Below are 16,887 nucleotides of genomic sequence, written 5' to 3'. Positions count from 1 at the left end.
AAATCACATGAAAATAGAAAGACAGTCTTAAAGATACAAGCAAGCAGTTCACAAAGTACATCTGGCAATTTGCAGTTTTGGTCAACTGTTTTTTTGTCCCCTATGAAAATGATTTCCCAAGATCTTTTAACAAGTTCTTTAACTTGTTAAGTATTTGATTTCTTGACTGTTATTAACTAGCCTAAGGTTTATTTTGAGGGGAAATTATTGGATGCAACTAGAGGTCTAAATTTTAGTACTTCTTATACTCACATACATGTAAGGTCCTCCACAAAATGTGGGAAGCAGATCCCACACCTATGTGAGTGAAGGAGCACATACTCTAGGTGTATTATATAATTTGCCAATTTTGAGTGTTTTCTTGCATGCTTCTTTTGTGCTACTGTGCATTCCATTGACATCTTTTTATAAATCTTTTCCCACCTCTACATCACAGTGAAACAATTCCAGGTGTTAGTTACAATTTCTGTCAACTACTCCACTAAATATGCTAGAGCCCTAGAAGATGAAAACCCATGGATAAGTTAGGCAAATAATTCCTAGCTAGAATGGCCACATTATGAATTCAAGGATTCTATGCAAATCATCATCATTATTAGCAGAAAAGAATTGTTCTATTTTCACTTGTATATTCTGTACAATTAGATCAGCCATTTGACAAGAAAGGAAAATATGTACAATAATATTCAACCATAATCAGGCCTATAATCTTGTCATTATGACCCTAATATGATGCCATAAATAAGGCCAACAAATCTTGCAATAAGAGAACCTAACAAGATGCCACAAATTATGCTAACAAGCACCATCATCACTTCATTTCAGATATTAATGTAAAAGCATGTAATATACAAATAGAAGCTTTCATATAAATACCAATAAATTTTTAGTGTCATAGCCCTCAAAACATTTAAAGAATTCTTCCTCTGTCAGCCATGAACAATCCTTAATGCGTATCTCTGTAGGAGATCCATGGACAAGAAGTTTGAAAAAATGACTATTCATTCTCCGACAATCACAGAGCAATTGGCAAAGTCTATGCCTTAATGCATCTGGGACATGCTCAATTGAAGTGACTGCCTCAAGGAACAAGTAATACTCTTGAGCGATTAGAGCCCTGGCAGTTTCTAGGAATCCATGTAATTGGCACAGATTTCACTTTTTTTAAAGTGGAGGGACACTGCTGTGAGTTAAGCTTTTTTGTTCTATCCCTAATAATCTTCATAGCTGTAGAGAAAGGACCAGGCCAATCTTCAATTTTCTGATTCTCTTCCACATATGTCATTTCTACATCAACCTGAGAGACAAATGTTCCCCCTCTTCCTCTTGAATATCAAAATGAGCAAATCTAGAAGCATTTTTCCTGGCTATATCCCGAAATTGCTCCATTCTTGATTCATTTATCCTTGTGTTTGAATTCCTAGTCCGCCTTTCACTTTCCAACGATACATTATCCCCTAAACTGTCAACCAACTCCTGACCCTTTGTCTGGGAAGGGGTTTTTTAAAGTAATCGAAGGTTTTTTAAGATTTAAACTTTTGTTTGGGAGGATACAAAGTTTTTTAAGGTATGGATTTTGGAGGTTTTTAAAAGCCTTCAAAAACCTTTATTGTCCAACCCACCAAATTAGTGGGTTAATCTCTTTGAAAACTTCACATATTTTAGAAAACCTTCATTTCTTCCCAAACACTCAAAAATTATGAATCTCTACAAATCATTAAAAACCTTACTTTGAAAAATTTTACTTAATAAAACCTTACTTTACTCTACTCTCCCAAATGGAGGTTAACCTTCGATTTCAATTCCAATTCCAAATCCAATGCATCCTTACCATTTGATACTGAAACATCATCAATCAATTTCTCTTTTCCTTTCTCTTCTCTGCTATACCTTCTCCTTCCCCTTTAATTACTGCTCTGATTTTGGGTTTTCAATTTCTCAGTGACAACAGCATCTTTACCTCTCTTCTCTATTTCTCCTTCCACATCTCTTCCTTCCCCTTGAATTATCACTCGCATCAACATTTTCTTTTCCTCCAATTTCTCATTAACACCACCCACTTCAATCCTTTCCCCTGTCTCTACCATTTTGCTAATCGCATTATCATTTAGATTCCCCACAACATGCCCAACATTGAATTTCTCTACCTCGCCTAATTTTCCCTTTCCTTGCCCTTTGGTAACATGTCCACTCGTCCGCTTACCACTCCCATTCTCCTCAAAATTCAAACCCTTGTGTTTACGTTCTGTTGCTGCCTCAATAACTAAATCATCACCACTATATCCCACTCTTCTTTTAACAACCCGTTTCCCAGACCGCAAGTTCAAAATCCCCGACAAATTCCCATCAACATTCCTTCCAACCCTAACTTCCGCACTACCTACATTGAAGATTTGATCCACCAGAGGATCCGCGTTTCGCTCCTCGATCCCTTCCTTCTCTTCAATTGAGGGCATGCTGGCGGTACTCTTCCTCCTGCGGGACTCATTTTGACTACAACCATCGCCTGAAACTGATTTAGAAGCAAGACGGAGGCTCCATCTCTGGAAGGATTCAGAGATGCAATAGTAATCAGAACCCAATTGGTGATTTTCGATATTCGAAGTGAGCGAAGGTGGAGACCTGCGGGTAGAGAGTTCGCGGAATTGGACAGGAGTGACAGGTTCCGGAGTGACTCGATTTGTTAGCGGTTTCGAAGCGGGTTTAGTAGGGAGTACTTAGCGAGACCTGAGCACGATCATGGCTACTGAATGAAGGCAGATGATGATAAAAGGAAAAATTGGCGGGAAATGAGCAGTTGGAGGGAAAAATTTAAAGAAACAGAGTAGTGTTGTGTTTGTTCAGTAGACGAGGGACTAGTCCATGGATGGAGGATGAAGAGAGTGGGGAGTAGAGGAGACGGAGGGCTTGTGCTACGCAACATTGCTTTTGTGCATTTTGGGGTGCTGTTCTGGGCGACATTTTAGGTTTGGGTCCCTCACAATGATGTTGGGATTTCGCGCCAAATTCTACTACAAATTTTCTGTGTTTTATTATGTTTGGATAAGGAGCAAACCAGGACACTTTCTGTTCCTGACCCCGTCTCCCTAACAGCCCATTTATGAATAATATTTATATTTTTTATTATTTATGTTATCAGGAAAAAAAGTTATATTTTTCTTAATAACTTAAATAAAAAAAATTATATTAATGCTGTTTGTAAATCTCAAGTTTGATAAATCGATGATTAGGTCTCGAATGACTTGCATTCAAAGAAATATATGAGGTTAACAGCTATAAATTAATATTCTTTTTTGTGAATTTAGCAAGCTTCCCATATTTCTCAAAAATTATGAAAATCATAATATAATGAAAATATTATAATTTTCTTAAACTTCGATGTATAAAAATATTAGGAAAAAATATAATTTAATATCTTATATTTTTATGTTTTTTAATTTAAAAATTAAAAAAAAATGTAATGATGTAGTGCTATTGTAATATATTAATGTAAGCATCACATCAAAAGTTATGTGATAATATTAACATAGTATGTGATATGATATGCCAATATCAACATATCATGTGCTGTTGACATTAATTTGCCATATTAAATGTGGTATTAACATGTCATATTAACATTATGCCATTGCATTTAACAATATTAATTACTTTTTGCATGATTTACTAACTATGTAATAATTTAATTTTTAATTTATCATCAAATTTTTTTTAATTTTTAAATTTAAAAATATAAAAATACAAGGTATTGAACTGTACTTTTCCCGAAATATTATTAACGAATCTTATTGGGAAGATGTGATCCCAATTCCCCACGGCAAATCGTACAGAAACTATGTCGGAACTACATTGGCGTCACGTGATTCACATCACGTATAGTGACTTTTTTATTTTTTTGAAGGAACGTACAGTGATTTTGTTAATTATAAAAGAATCACACGTCATTCTTTCTGCAGCGTGTTTATCCGCCGCGTAAAGTATGACGAAGGTACCTTTCAATGATATTATTATCTTCAAACTAATCTGAACGAAATGACTTTGAAGTCCTCACCATGCACCGACAGAACAGGCTAACAACAAGACGCCATATACAGATGGCTTATTTCGTCTTTTCCTCGCAGCTACTCAGCTTTGACTGGCTGGCTGCTATCTGCAAAAGGGTGAGGAACCATTGGGTGTACGCAGCTGTCATTTGCTTTGTAGCTATATATTATCTTTTTTTTTTTAATAAATATCTAAAAAAGAAAAATACTAGAAGAAGCTAATACTATGTTTAGAAAGGGGGAAGAAAAATAAAAGAGGGAAGGAAAATAAAAGAGAGAAAATAAAGAATAAAAATAAAAGTTATTTTTTTTTTTATTTGGATTGGGAGAGGAAAATATTAGAGGGAAAGTTGTTTTATAAATAGTAAAATTATAATTTTACCCTTAAATTAAAAAAAAAATTATTAAGTATAGGGATATTTTTATATTTTTTCCTTACTTTCCCCCCATTTTGGAGAGAAAGGAGAAAGAGATAAAAAAATTTTATTTTCCCTCTAATATTTTCCCTCCCCCTTTATTTTCCACTCAATCCAAACAAAAGAATGAAAAATAAATTTATTTTCCCTTCACATTTTCCTTCCCCTCTCACTTTACTCCCTTCCCAAACATACCCTAAAGCTATATATGGATATATATATCACACGGCTTAATTAAAGATGACGTCAATTAAAATATTTATAAAAATTATTTTATCTGAATTTAATTAATATTTTTAAAATTTTATTCATTTAAAATTTAATTAAAATTTATTTTTAATTTTTTAAATTCATTTAATTTTATATATTTTAATTAAAAATTTACTGAAAAATTAATTTTATTTAAAATTTATATTTTAAAAATTTAATAATTTCATAAAATATAATTTTATTTTATTTTATATAAAATAAAATATATAAAATAAAAAATATTATTATAAAAATATTTATTTTATATTTAATTAAGTATTTATATAAATAAATTAGAGTGATAGATTTCTAAAAGCTCGAACTCAACCCTAATCTATTATAAATATTAAATTTTGACCTCAAATTTATTTTAAATATGATTATATACTGATCAAACTTTTCGTATTAGAATTTAATCAAATTAAAACATAGTGAAAGAGGTTATTATTATTATTATTATTTATAAAATGTAAATAATTAAATTAATAATTTTATAATAAAATAAATACTTTTAATTTAATAATATTAAAATTATTTTTAAAATGATAAGATAAAATAAATAAAAAATAACTTCATGATAAAAAAAAAAATTTGTCACTTTATTCACGTATTATACATATATATGTATTAATAAGGTTAGAGTTCAAATAAACGAATTAAGTAAATAAAAAATAAAATTGGAAAATATTATTGCTTCTTTAATAATCCTTAGAAATTTCATTTGTAATTTTGGGGTATTTTCAGAAAACCAGAGACTGCCATATATATAAGACTTTGTCCATTTATTCAGGGATGTAATTAGAAATTTCGCTTTTAAGAATAAATATTAAAAAATTAAATGAAATTTTGATAAAATTATATAAATTAAATAAAAATATAAAATATTAAATTTAATAATATAGAAAAATGAAATTTATATGAAAGTGTAAAAATTAAAAAAAGATAAAATAATAAAAAGGAAAATTGTATTTTTTTTTATTTGTGGGATAAATAGTAATTTTTTGAAAAAAATACTTTACTTCTGAAATCTTTTGAAAGGGAAATGGTCCACAATCTGCCAGGTAATTCCGTATTTATTTACAATACTAATATTTATTTTATACTACATTAGTGTAGCTTATCATTATTTAATACAATATTATATATATTTAAAATAAATTTATGAATTTATGAAAAATTAAGTACAAAATATTTTTAAAAGTAAAATTATAATATTTTTTTAATGTTAATTAATGGTGAATAGAAGTACTAAATTTTGTTTATTCTCTAATATTAATAATTAAATTTATAATTAAAAAATATAAATTAAAATGAAAATTTAAACTCAATTGTGATAAAATCATTAAGTTAAACATTATTAAATACAATAACTAAATTTATAATTAATAAAAGATATATTAAAATGAAATTTCAAACTCATTTAAGGTCTTATTTAAATTAATTTCATTTTTAAAATGAAAATTTAAATATTTTATATTTTTAAAATAAAATTATTTTTTAATTAATGGTGGATATATATATATTTAAATAAAATTATTAATTTTTCAATTATATCAAATATTAATTAATGATAAATACAAATATTAAAATTCGCTTAATAGCTCTTTAGTCTTTAGGATTGAAACCAAAATATTTCTCAAATACTATAAAGCAACTTTTTTTTTTTTTTATTGATCAATCCTTTTGTAAATGATAAAAATATTGCAGTGTTATTCAACCCAAAAAAATTTTAATCTATCGAATAAAATTATTAAATTTAATATTAATAATTAAATTTTAATTAAAAATAATTTGAAATGAAATTTTTAAACTAATTATAATAAAATTATTAGATTAAACATTATCTATAATAATAATTAAATTTATTAATTAAAATGTTAAATTAAAATAAAATTCAAACTCAATAAAATCTTATCTAAACTAATTTCACTTTTAAATTATATCCACTAATTTATTTCACTTTTAAATTATATACATTGATAAGTTTTTTGAAATTTCAAAAATTTTTAACTTATAAATATTTATATATTATAAATAATATTAATATTTTTTAATTATGTCAAGTTTATATTAATATTTTTTAGTATATATATATGTTAAATTAGATGTACTATCTATGAAATAATTTTTAAATTTTAATATATATATTTTAAATAAGCTGAAATTATATTCATATTTACTTTCATTTTTTTAAAAAATATTTTTTAATATTTTGCTTTTTTTTAAATTATAAGTTTTCATATTTAAATTTTAATTAAAATTAATTATATCAAAATAAATTAATAAATTAAAAAATTGACTTATATTCACAATTCATATTTTTAATTTTTTTTTTTCTCGATATGCGGATGTTACTATAATAATAATAATAATAATAATAATAATAATAATAGATATAAAAACCATTTGCGAGCTGCATGCCAGCGGCCATTGTCTGCAACAAACTCCGATTTCAGACAGAATGGTTTTTTTCTAGATAATAACTTTCTTGAAAATTTCTCTTTCTGGTTCGTTCATGGCTATCTCATCAAAATCTATTCAAAGTCGCAGTTAATATTCAAGATAAGGCATATCAGCAAATCACCGCTGGCATTACATATTTTCGATTTTTTTTTTTGGTTCATTTTCATGGGTCACCACTCTCACTCTCCCCAGCACAGCCATGAAACTACTGATGGCGTTTCTCAGAGAGTTAACAGCCCTCGCTTCTCCGGCCTCATGACTCGCCGGGCTCATTCCTTCAAGCGCAACAACACTAACGCCACCGCCGCCCACGCCACCACCACCACCACCACCACCAATCGCAATACCCAAGTCACCAACACGAATAATAACAATGGTACCAATAGCCACGAGATTAATTTGCAAGTTAATTCGCCTAGATCTGAACATGTTGAAGTGTTTGAGAGGCAGGGCCACCCCCAAAATGTGACCCAGAGAATTCATGGGGGAGTTGCCAAGAGTTTGCTCAATAAGAAGGGCGGTTTTGGATCGGCAGTGGTGGATTTGGGCTTTAGAGAGAGGAGGAGGTTGGGACACTGGATGTTTTTTGTGTTTTGTGGGGTGTGTTTGTTTTTGGGTGTTCTTAAGATTTGTGCAAATGGGTGGTTTGGATCCGCCCTTGAAAGAGCTCCCTCAAGCCAGGTTTCTTCATGCATACTTTCTTCCCCGTCGCGTTGCATACATTATTACATTTCTACAGTAAATATTTTCTGAGTGATGAATTTTATACCTTAATAGTGTATGATTGTTGAATGCTTTGATGGACGAATTTCTTTTACTAATTGCCAATTCTCACCATTTTGGAACACTTGGCTGAGAAAATTTTTTTAGCTAACAGCAGATCATGGGCAGCAGGAGCATCTTGGGCACTGATACTTTTACAGGATAGCTTGGCGCCATAGGATTTTTTGTGTCATATATAGAAGTAAATGCCTTTAGAAGCTTGAAACTATGTTTTATTATGTTTCTCCAACAAAAGATTGAAATTCTGAGTTGGGAAAATATGGTTTCGAACAGTCTTCTAGAAGAATGCTGCAGGGCATCTAACATTGAAATCCATTCGTCCTTAGTGAAATTTTACAGTTTCTTTAACCATGGTATCTTTGTAAAGTTCAGTGCTTTTAGATGAGTACGAAGCAAATTTAGAAATCAATACAAAATGTATTTCAATATGCTGAATATATTATTTCTTAACAAGAATCCATATGCCAAATGATATGGAGTATATTTGGGTTGCTTACTTGCTTAGTTTTTTAGACATTTCATTTCCATTATGTGTTGGCGGCTGATGACTGATTGAACGTATCTACTTTTCTGTTGATGTGTTTCGTTCAGTCCAACTTCTCTTTTAATTATTTTATCGTTTGTTTGAGTTTGTCTATGGAACTATGTGCACTTGCAATTTTATTTATTCTGCTAGTTGGTATATTTTATCTTGGCTGAAGTATTTTGCATTTTAAATTAGGATGATTCCAAAAAACTGCATCAAAACTCTCGAAGTACTCAAAACTGCAACTCCTTTGAATATGGGAAAGGACTGGCTGATACGGAGCAAAACATAGAGATGGTGAAATCAGGTGTAGTTGGTGAAGTGAGTCTTTGAATTTCATCTATGAGATTTAACCAAAAAAAAAAATCGCTCAAAGAAAAAGCGAATATATATGAATTCCCAAATTTTTGGGATAAAGGCTTAGTTGAGTTGAGTTGAGTTGTTATATTTCATTACTGAAATTCTGTTTAGTTTCTCAGAAAATAGAGAAAGTAGAAAGGCCAGTATTGGGCTTCTGAAAACCAACAGAAATTTAAACCTTGTAAAAAGTATTTTATTACTTCTTTGGTGACTTTTGTTTTGTTCAGTTCTCAGGTATCTGGTCCAGACCCAACAGTAAGAATTTCACTCAGTGCATTGACCAGTCAAGAAGCCACAAAAGTATAAAATTTAAACTGTTAAATATTTTATAATCTCTGTGTGCGAATGTGCGTGAGAGCTCACGCCTGCGCATGATCTTTTCCTTACATTCCTTTTTTCATCTCTTGGCAGAGTTGGATGCAAAGACAAATGGTTACATTCTAATAAATGCTAATGGTGGCTTAAATCAGATGAGATTTGGGGTCTGGCTATTTTGTTTTCAAGATTATTCTTTTAGCTGATTTTGCATTTGATAGCAACTATGGTAGCATGGTCTGATGCGTCGAAAATTCTAGTTTGCAGATTTGTGATATGGTTGCTGTGGCTAAGATTATGAAGGCAACACTTGTTCTTCCTTCTCTTGATCACACCTCCTACTGGGCTGATGAAAGGTTATTTTATTCTACTTTTCAAACTTCTGCTGTTGATCAGATAACTGGAGCAATAGCATATGGATAATTTCCTTGTTGCAAATGAATTTGACTTGACAATTTCCCATAGATGCAGATTAAAGTCGATCTGCTTTGTTTGTGGAATTGTTTCAGTGGCTTATGCCAGAAATGAATATAGTTGATCCTGAGTATATTATCATGCTTACCAGAATATAAAGTGTTACAGTAAGGGCATTATCCTTGTGTGTGCATGTAAGCTCATTACATTATAAGAGTAAATCAGGTATATCAGTGTAGCCATTAGTTTTAAAAACATAGTTACCACATTCACATGTGTATAATGTAACACTAAGGGAATGTTCTCAATTGAAGCATGCAAGCACATTGTGTTTAAGTGTAGGTTCAGAAACATGGCAATTCAACCTTTAGTTTTATTAGGCATGTTCATCTTGTTTCCAACACGGAGTATGTTAGGCTTGTAACGGAAGTTACCATTAGTCATTTGATATTTTTATGTGGGAAGCCTCAGCATCACAGCCCAGGTGGTTTCACTTTGGCATTTTGGGCATCTCCTATCCAGTGATTGAATTGCATTACTGCACTATATTGTTTTTGGAAGATCTATGACCTAACTTACTTTATTTATGTTGGCAGTAACTTCAAGGATCTGTTCAATTGGAAACACTTCGTTGAAACATTGAAGAATGAAATCCACATTGTTGAGTCATTACCACCTGCCTATGCTGGAATTGAACCTTTTACAAAAACACCAATATCTTGGTCTAAGGTTGATATTGTAAATTGATTGTAAAAACTTATCCTTAATTAATCTGTTTCCTTTTCTTTCTGTGGAGAGTCAATGTAATATAGGCTAGTCCATAAGCACTTGATTTTACCTTCTCTTAGGCCTCTAACAAATTCATCATTGTTTTTTCGTGTTCAGGATAGTTATTATAAAACTGAGGTCCTGCCATTTTTGAAACAGCACAAAGTAATCTATTTTACTCACACTGATTCTCGGCTAGCCAACAACGGTCTCCCAGATTCCTTGCAAAAGCTGAGATGCCATGTCAATTACAGGGCATTAAAGTATTCTGAACCAATAGAAGAACTGGGAAACATCTTGATCTCCAGAATGAGAGAAAATGAAAACCCTTATCTTGCTCTCCATTTGAGGCAAGTTCTTATTGTTAAATCTCTTACTTAAACTGAGATATGTTTTCTTATTATTACAAAACATTTGTTCGCATTTGTCATGAATCCTATTTTAGTCTCAAACTGCAAAAGGGAGGATATTGCAACAATGTACTTTATTTGGCGCCACCCTCCCCTCCCCCTCAATAATAAGGAAAAGAAAAATGATATTCTCTGGATTAGTGCTAAAGTTTGGTAATATACATGACTTATTTTTATATTGACCAACTAACTTCTCAAGATTTGAGTATCATAAATATTTCACATTGTCATGGAAACATGCTTGTTCAAGTTATCCTAATTTTGTTTCCTATCTATATAATTAATTACTCTCTTTCTCTTACTTTAGGTATGAGAAGGATATGCTTGCATTTACAGGCTGCAGTCATAATTTGACAGCAGAAGAAGATGAAGAGCTACGCGGGATGCGTTATGAAGTCAGCCACTGGAAGGAGAAAGAAATAAATGGAACAGAAAGAAGATTGCTTGGTGTTTGTCCATTGACCCCGAGGGAGACTTCTCTTTTGCTTAAAGGGCTAGGTTTTCCATCTAACACCAGGATTTACTTGGTAGCTGGTGAAGCTTATGGGAAAGGAAGCATGCAATATCTTCTGGATGACTTCCCTAACATATTCTCACATTCCACTCTTGCCACAGAGGAAGAGCTGAATCCGTTCAAGAATCATCAGAACATGTTGGCTGGTTTAGACTATGTTGTTGCACTTCAAAGTGATGTATTTGTTTATACATATGATGGAAATATGGCAAAGGCAGTTCAAGGTCACAGGCGATTTGAGGACTTCAAGAAGACTATTAGTCCAGACAAGTAATGTTCTAATTTATTGCTATTGGGCTAGTTTTCTGCATTAAGTTCTTGCATATTATTTCAACATTCACTGGGAAAAAATATTGCCATTGATGGTTGCAGGATGAATTTTGTGATGCTTGTGGATGAGTTGGATGAAGGAAAAATCTCGTGGGAGACATTCAGTTCCAAAGTGAAAGAGCTTCACAAAGATCAAATTGGAGCTCCATATCTAAGGGAGCCTGGAATTTCTCCGAAGCTGGAGGAAAGTTTTTATGCGAATCCCCTTCCAGGATGTATTTGTAAAAGAAAACAAGAAAAGTAAAGTCTAAATAGGCAGGTTTCTCATATTATTTCATGGTGTGAGCTCAACTGCTTGCAAAAAAAGGGGCATGCTCCTATTGCTCTAGGCTTATAATCATAGAAAGTGGCAATTTCTGTCATCCATATTAAGTGAGAATTGGTTTACAGGTTGAAGATTCTCCTGCTAGCAGGGAGAAGAATCCTGGCGTAGGACAGTCAATTCAATGAGGTCATTCTTGCAGCTGACTATACTAGTTACTGCAGACACTTTATGCACCATTCTTATTGAGTGTCACATTAGACAGTGGATGCTCATGCCGATGTTTTGTACTTAGTAGACTCAAAGAAACAATTTGGGGCTTTTTTTGGTGGAAAAGAAAGGTTGACGACTTGAGTTTTAGGGGTTGCTCCTGTTCAGTTGGGTTGTTAATATTTAACTTTTCTCCAATTTGTGAAGTGATACTGATTTGGTCACAGAGTTGGATATCAATAATACGAAAGTATAATTTCAAAGACAAACGTTTCAAGTTGCTGTCATTGCTATTGTTTTATCGTTGGTTTTGATATTTGTATTTTAGAGTTATTTCTTTGGTAGTCTTGACACCACTCTCTCCTGCGAAACTCCGTTTCTTATGCAGCAATGGTTTCACCTGCTCAACTCATCCTTCCCCTGTCACCAACCAATGCCAAACCCTGTATAGTTTCTAGTATTTTTAATCTGATGGGTCTCGACAGAAAACAAGAAAGGAGCCCTTTGTCGCGATCTCTCCTACCCTCAGTCATTGTTTTATTATTATTATTATTATTAAGTTCATTTTATGCTTATTTGTGAAATTGGACTTAATTTTGAATTGTGATTTATGATTGATATTTGTAATTTTCAATGATAGCTATAAATAAGTAAAAAAAAAATTTAAATTCGATTAATGAAAATTAAATAAATTTTAACAAATTTTAGAAATTTGATTATTTTTATCAAATTTAAAGATTTGGATCAGATAGTAAAAATACATTAAGGTCTGTTTTTTTTCTTTTTAATTACGCTTTTTTTTATATATATAATATCCCAATATTATTTTTTGTTGAATTAAGCTTAATCTGATTCAATAGGAAAACTAGTTTTGACACAGATATTATTGAGATCATTGCCCAGAAAGCGAAAGATATGGCAGAGAAAGAAATAAAGTTCACTCCTTTGGTATAAATCCATCACAAATCAACGAAAGATCCTGGCAATTAGAAGCCCTCAATATCAGGCATGTAGCAACTCGTGAAGGGATTTCAATACAGTTGGAACCCAAAATCTCTCTTCATTTTATGGGCATTTCTCTTCATTGAAAAAAAAAAAAATTAATTAATTAATTAATCAACAAATGGAGGGAGAAAAATTACATGGACAATCTGAAAGATAAAATCTTTAAGAAAGAGGTTCACAGTACACTATAACTGCAGAATAGACTCAACAAGGTCTTGCAGAGGTGCTAGCTCCCCTTTATCAATCAAGTGAAATTCCTGCACCATATCGGAGTAAATAGAATTAAAGAAGCTGAAGATTGTACGTTGTTGATGCATTTAGGCTGCTTTAATTTACAGTAACAACTTACCCATGTGAAGAGAACAAAATGCTTAAAGCAAGTATTAAGATGAGCTTCTTCCTTCAAACTCACAATCTTCTGAAAATGCTCATGGTAGATGTGAGCAAATACTCGGAACAACCGCTTAAAGATTGTCTTTACAACATCTCGGAAATTTGGTGGAAAAGGTGCCCCTGTAAGACTCAAGAATTAAACATAGAGTTATGAAAATAACTGATGTTTTTTCAAAAAATCAGGTATTTTCTCATCAAGAAATGACACAAACCCAATTTTTGAGGGAAAATCATCTCATCATCTAGCTGAGACTCAATCCAATCCATCAGATATTCAACATATTTTGGAGCAGACACCTCAATCGGTTTCTTGATGGTAACTCCATCAGCCCATCTATACTCATATCTGTAAAGAAATAAACATAACCCAGTGCATAAACTATAAAAGCCTGAATTGAAAAGAAAACATGATGTTAGTTGCCAAGAATCCATTTCAATGCGTACAACAGATTCAACATGCATGCTTCCAGAACAGCAATTACTGTGTAAGACTGCAATACAATGTTACTCCAGGAAATTGTAGATAGGTATTCACACTAAATATCCTACATGCTAACATTGTCCAGCGCCATCTATAATTTTGCATGCTGCAATTTTTAAGTGTTGGAAGCAGAACTTTACTAGTTATACTCTGTAGAGACCCCAGTATACAAAAGCAAAGCTTGTAACTTCTATCAAAGTGTTATTCTTCCATTAAATAAGAGAGAGAGAGAGAGAGGGAGCTCCTACTCTTATATTTGTTAACAGTGAATCCACTGGAACAGTGAATCCTGAATAAGTGAGCAATCAGGCACAACAAACGTGCCAAGATATGAAACCATTACCATTTGACCCTCACGTATCAGTAGTGTATTATTATTGATGAGTTTCTAAAAAGATGAACCACCCCGCCCAGCCAAAAAAGAAAAAACAAATGCATGTGTATATCCACAATAGAATTTAATATTGATTAATAGAAAATATGCTGATGAAAACTATTTGTGGTATCACAGAAATTAAGGTCAAACATCAGCATCAACATTCTAGAGCCAAGACCTTAAAGAGAATCAATTTAAGGTAGTGAGAATGGTACTTTGGTCCTGCAGTCATTGTTGGACAGTTTGATGCTGTGCAGAACTCTGTAAGAGTTCCATATAGAATGTTCACTTGATTGAAAAAGTCCACAGCTGCAGGACAAGAACATGTGTGATTCATTGTGAAATCGGCATCAACTATGAACCAGAAATCCTACACTAGAGAGAAGGTTCAAGATCTCACTGTTAACGGCCAGCCACTCATTGATATCTTCTCCAGGAGGCAGTCGCACCGCTTCTCTTAGGTTCCCACTACCCAAGGTAGCATCTATGTGGTTTTTAAGTTGAGCACCCTGCAATTAAGTCAGGATTCATTACATCAACTGAAACTAAGGCCTAGGGGCATAATACCAAAAGAAAGACTAAAAATTAATAGCAAGCCACCAAACCTTGCTTCCAGATGGAGCATTCTTCTTAGGCCGAAATGTCTTCTGGTTTCTTCATTAGTAAAAGGGCAACAACAAGAATTCCCAATTAGAAACACAGAATTTAGAGAAGAACCATGGTCAGAACTCATATCACAGGCAATCTGGGGTAAAAGAAAAACAAAAAAGATAAAGAAAAAACAATGACTAATTGTTAAATTGTCTGCAAAAAGTAAGCTTGTTTAACGACAGAGATGATGGCATTAGCCATTACTCATTAGGTAATCGATCAGCTATATAAACATAATAAATATTCAATCCACTGCCAACCTTCATATAATATCGGACCCACATTAAGGAAAAAAGAAAAGAAAATTCATCCCATCAGAAACCATTAGGTAATCGTCTATTGTATATAATGCCAAGGTAATTAATAATCTCGTCAGTCACCATAATCTTCTGTATGAAGGAAAACAGAAAGGAATAATTCTGTTTCTTGACAAGCAAATGCAATTGTTGGTTTCAAAGAGAATTAACGAAAATAAAAACAGAAAAAAGCATGCATGAAAGAAAACAGAAATGGAAATGAAATAAGAAAAAACAATAGAGAGAAAGAACCTGCTACCGAGGCCGAAGAGACTCATGGCGTGGAAGCCAAGGTTGTCTCAGGTCTCTCTTCTTCTCAGAAAAAAGAAACAAGTAAATGTGAATGAAAGAAGATTAATAATATATATAAGAGAAGAAAGAGAGATGACAGACTGTCAAACAAACAAGCAAATATAAGCAAATCTCTCCCATTCATACACACGAAGACAAGGTCCTTGTCCTTTTTTCCATTTGCCAACCTGCTTACCTGGTTCCTTTTTTTCTTTTTTTTTTTTCTTATAATATATTTATGAATAAAATTGAGTTTCACTCATACCCTCTTATTAGACTTTTCTAAACTTGTCAAGTGATATACAGATACATATATAAAATTGCTTATAGGATAAGAATAGGTGAAGAAAGGAAGGGAAAGGCAAAGAAAGAGAGTTGGTCCATGAAGAAGTTATTAATGGGGATTTGATGTTAATAATGGTGATATAATGGGGGAAAAGAGTTGGAAGTGAGGAGTGGGCCAGAAAATGAGAAGCATATCTAGCTGTATGGAATCGATTTTGTCAATTGTTGCATCAATTGTATATGGTGTGTGATTAAAGATGGAGTGCTGGCTGGCGACATAAATTTGGTCCAATCATCATGCCTTGCGTTGGATAATTGCTCTCACTACAATAATCTCTTTGCTGAAGTACAAAGCAAATGCTTATTCGCATACATTCAAAATAAGAAAAATTAGTTTAACTTTTTTACTTAAAATATATTATTTTTATTTATTTTTATCTGCCATATTTAAAATTTTCTTTTATTTAAAACTATTGCATTTAAAAAATGAGAGTATTAATTATTTTTTTCTAATTTTATCCCTTATTTTTACTAAATATAATAAATATTTATATAATAAATAATTTAATGAGATAAAGGGTAATTTAATAAATTATTAATATATTTTCATAAAAATGAAATTATTTACTTAATTACTAACAAAATCCAAAATTCAATCATTTCTTTAATTTTCGTACAAAACTAAAATATGGCACACAAAAATAGACAAAAGTAATATTTTTTAACTTATAAATAAATTTAAAAATAACTAATTAATTATTTAACAAAACTAATTAAAAGTAACTTTTACATTGGATTGGATTAAGTGTTAATTTATCCAAAATAATATATATATAATTGAATATTGCTCTTGTTAAAATAAGAGTAATATAATATTTTATTTAATTAAAAAGAAGTTTTAAAATAAATAAATAAATACTTATAACTTCTTAATTATTTTAAATAATTTTTAACTTATAAATTAAATTAAATAATAATCTACTTATAATTAACTTTTTACTTATAAGTAAATTTAATTAATTTATAAACTAAATCAATTAATTTAC

At 31.4% G+C, this 16,887-nt stretch overlaps 2 protein-coding genes and 1 pseudogene across 4 annotated transcripts; 1 reads left to right on the top strand and 2 right to left on the bottom strand.

The window, feature by feature from the left end:
• Positions 1–781: 781 nt before the first annotated feature.
• Positions 782–3,044, bottom strand: LOC110652275 (uncharacterized; annotated as a pseudogene).
• Positions 3,045–7,120: 4,076 nt separating this feature from the next.
• On the top strand, positions 7,121–12,332 carry LOC110635151 (O-fucosyltransferase 35). Of its 2 annotated transcripts, none has more exons than XM_021784373.2 (9): positions 7,121–7,852; positions 8,676–8,787; positions 9,075–9,140; positions 9,252–9,322; positions 9,423–9,511; positions 10,166–10,298; positions 10,455–10,687; positions 11,055–11,531; positions 11,634–12,332. In XM_021784373.2, exons 1-9 carry the CDS (start codon positions 7,337–7,339, stop codon positions 11,833–11,835), a joined length of 1,899 nt encoding a protein of 632 aa, XP_021640065.2. In that variant the 5' UTR covers positions 7,121–7,336; the 3' UTR covers positions 11,836–12,332. The 2 variants fall into 2 exon arrangements, with proteins under 2 accessions (XP_021640065.2, XP_021640061.2); XM_021784369.2 differs by having other exon boundaries at positions 8,676–8,801; positions 9,068–9,140.
• Positions 12,333–12,979: 647 nt separating this feature from the next.
• Positions 12,980–15,946, bottom strand: LOC110635168 (MOB kinase activator-like 1A). Of its 2 annotated transcripts, none has more exons than XM_058129771.1 (7): positions 15,518–15,946; positions 14,924–15,063; positions 14,719–14,827; positions 14,534–14,627; positions 13,674–13,807; positions 13,418–13,581; positions 12,980–13,325 (listed from the first exon to the last, which is right to left on the bottom strand). In XM_058129771.1, exons 4-7 carry the CDS (start codon positions 14,548–14,550, stop codon positions 13,254–13,256), a joined length of 387 nt encoding a protein of 128 aa, XP_057985754.1. In that variant the 5' UTR covers positions 14,551–14,627; positions 14,719–14,827; positions 14,924–15,063; positions 15,518–15,946; the 3' UTR covers positions 12,980–13,253. The 2 variants fall into 2 exon arrangements, with proteins under 2 accessions (XP_057985754.1, XP_021640086.2); XM_021784394.2 differs by having other exon boundaries at positions 14,924–14,972; positions 15,518–15,944.
• Positions 15,947–16,887: the final 941 nt, after the last annotated feature.

The sequence above is a fragment of the Hevea brasiliensis genome, chromosome 11 (genome assembly GCF_030052815.1).
Source record: "Hevea brasiliensis isolate MT/VB/25A 57/8 chromosome 11, ASM3005281v1, whole genome shotgun sequence".
NCBI lineage: Eukaryota > Viridiplantae > Streptophyta > Magnoliopsida > Malpighiales > Euphorbiaceae > Hevea > Hevea brasiliensis.
The sequence above is the reverse complement of the archived record's forward strand: the minus strand, read 5'-3'. Positions and strand labels throughout refer to the sequence as shown.